This window comes from Cyprinodon variegatus, unplaced genomic scaffold, assembly GCF_000732505.1.
Source record: "Cyprinodon variegatus isolate N-32 unplaced genomic scaffold, C_variegatus-1.0 Scaffold1338, whole genome shotgun sequence".
Lineage (NCBI taxonomy): Eukaryota > Metazoa > Chordata > Actinopteri > Cyprinodontiformes > Cyprinodontidae > Cyprinodon > Cyprinodon variegatus.
The window spans coordinates 7,918-9,053 of NW_015151791.1; the positions used below are offsets into that span (position 1 = coordinate 7,918).

General features: G+C 40.4%; 1 protein-coding gene across 1 annotated transcript in view; it reads right to left on the reverse strand.

The window, feature by feature from the left end:
* LOC107102901 (dispanin subfamily A member 2b-like) overlaps positions 1-860 on the reverse strand; it is a 1,150-nt gene extending 290 nt beyond the window's left edge. The window contains exons 1-2 of the mRNA XM_015402354.1: positions 632-860; positions 5-168 (exon numbers count right to left, since the gene is read on the reverse strand). Of these exons, the coding sequence (XP_015257840.1) occupies positions 5-168; positions 632-844 (377 nt within the window). The 5' untranslated portion in view covers positions 845-860. The remainder of the gene's footprint in view (positions 1-4; positions 169-631) is intronic.
* Between the last annotated feature and the right edge of the window lie 276 nt (positions 861-1,136).

The window sequence follows — 1,136 nt, forward strand, 5'->3', positions numbered from 1 at the left end:
ATTACGGTTTTTATAAGCTAAATAGAAGTGTACTTGGATAGCAAAAATAATTATGAAAATAAGGATTCCCAAAATCATCAGGGTTGTTGCCACAATGTTGAGAACGCGAGCAGTGGAGGAGTAACTTTGGGCGCCGCTCAGATCTCCGACCACCTTCCGGTCTCTGGCCTGAAAACAGCAAAATATTGGTATTTAAAAATTGCACCAAAATAGTGAAATTTGTACTTTGAACAACAGAAAACTGGAACATCTGTTATCATTTCATGAAACGATAACAGATAACGATAATCTGAATCATTCATCACATTGAAACCAGAGTTACTGTCTTTTAAAGGCAAATATTGTAAAGTTTGCCCATTTATTCACCTGATCCTTCCAGTTAATTCTGACCCAAATGGTTTCAACAGAAATGGAAATCATTGAAATGCCTCCATTTCTTGGTTTTGTGAAAGGAAGGCTTCCTCTTTATTTACTCACATTTAACCCAAAGCTGAACCCTTTAGATTTTCATTTTCCAAGTTGTTCTGCATTAATTAAACACTGTCTTGTCATTACATGTGTTCCTCTCTCTTTTGTTTCATAATCAGAAGCTGTATATAAATTCTAGGAAAACTGTTTTGCATCAACTCACCTTGACAGAAAAAACGAGAGCCCCCAATCCAAGACAGCAAATGTTTCCGTAGACCAAGTTGAAGAGCGACCAGATGAGATGGTCTTTTGGCGGCTCAGGAGGGATGTTAACAGTGGTGTACTGAATCATGCCGGGATTCCCAGACTGCCCAGAGGTCCATTGATGTCCACTGTGCTGCAGTGGTAAAGCCTCAGGGGGGGCAGAAGGATTCATTGCTCTCAGCTCAGTGTCAGCTTCTAATCTGAACGATCAGGTGAAGATTTTAGAGGGCATCTCATGTGGGTTTCCTGTTTATGAGGCCTGAGGTGAACTTTTTACGCTCAACAAAACCAAAACCTGCATCGTGGTTTAATTCCTGTTTGCTTTGCGAAGCTTCGGGACTTCAACTTTTTCCTTCTTGGTAATCTGATTTTCCTGCAGATGTGAGATTAGAGAACACAGACGCCGCACATGCAACCAAACACTACAGTTAACACATTTATGAGAAGTATGTGGAGAAACCGAA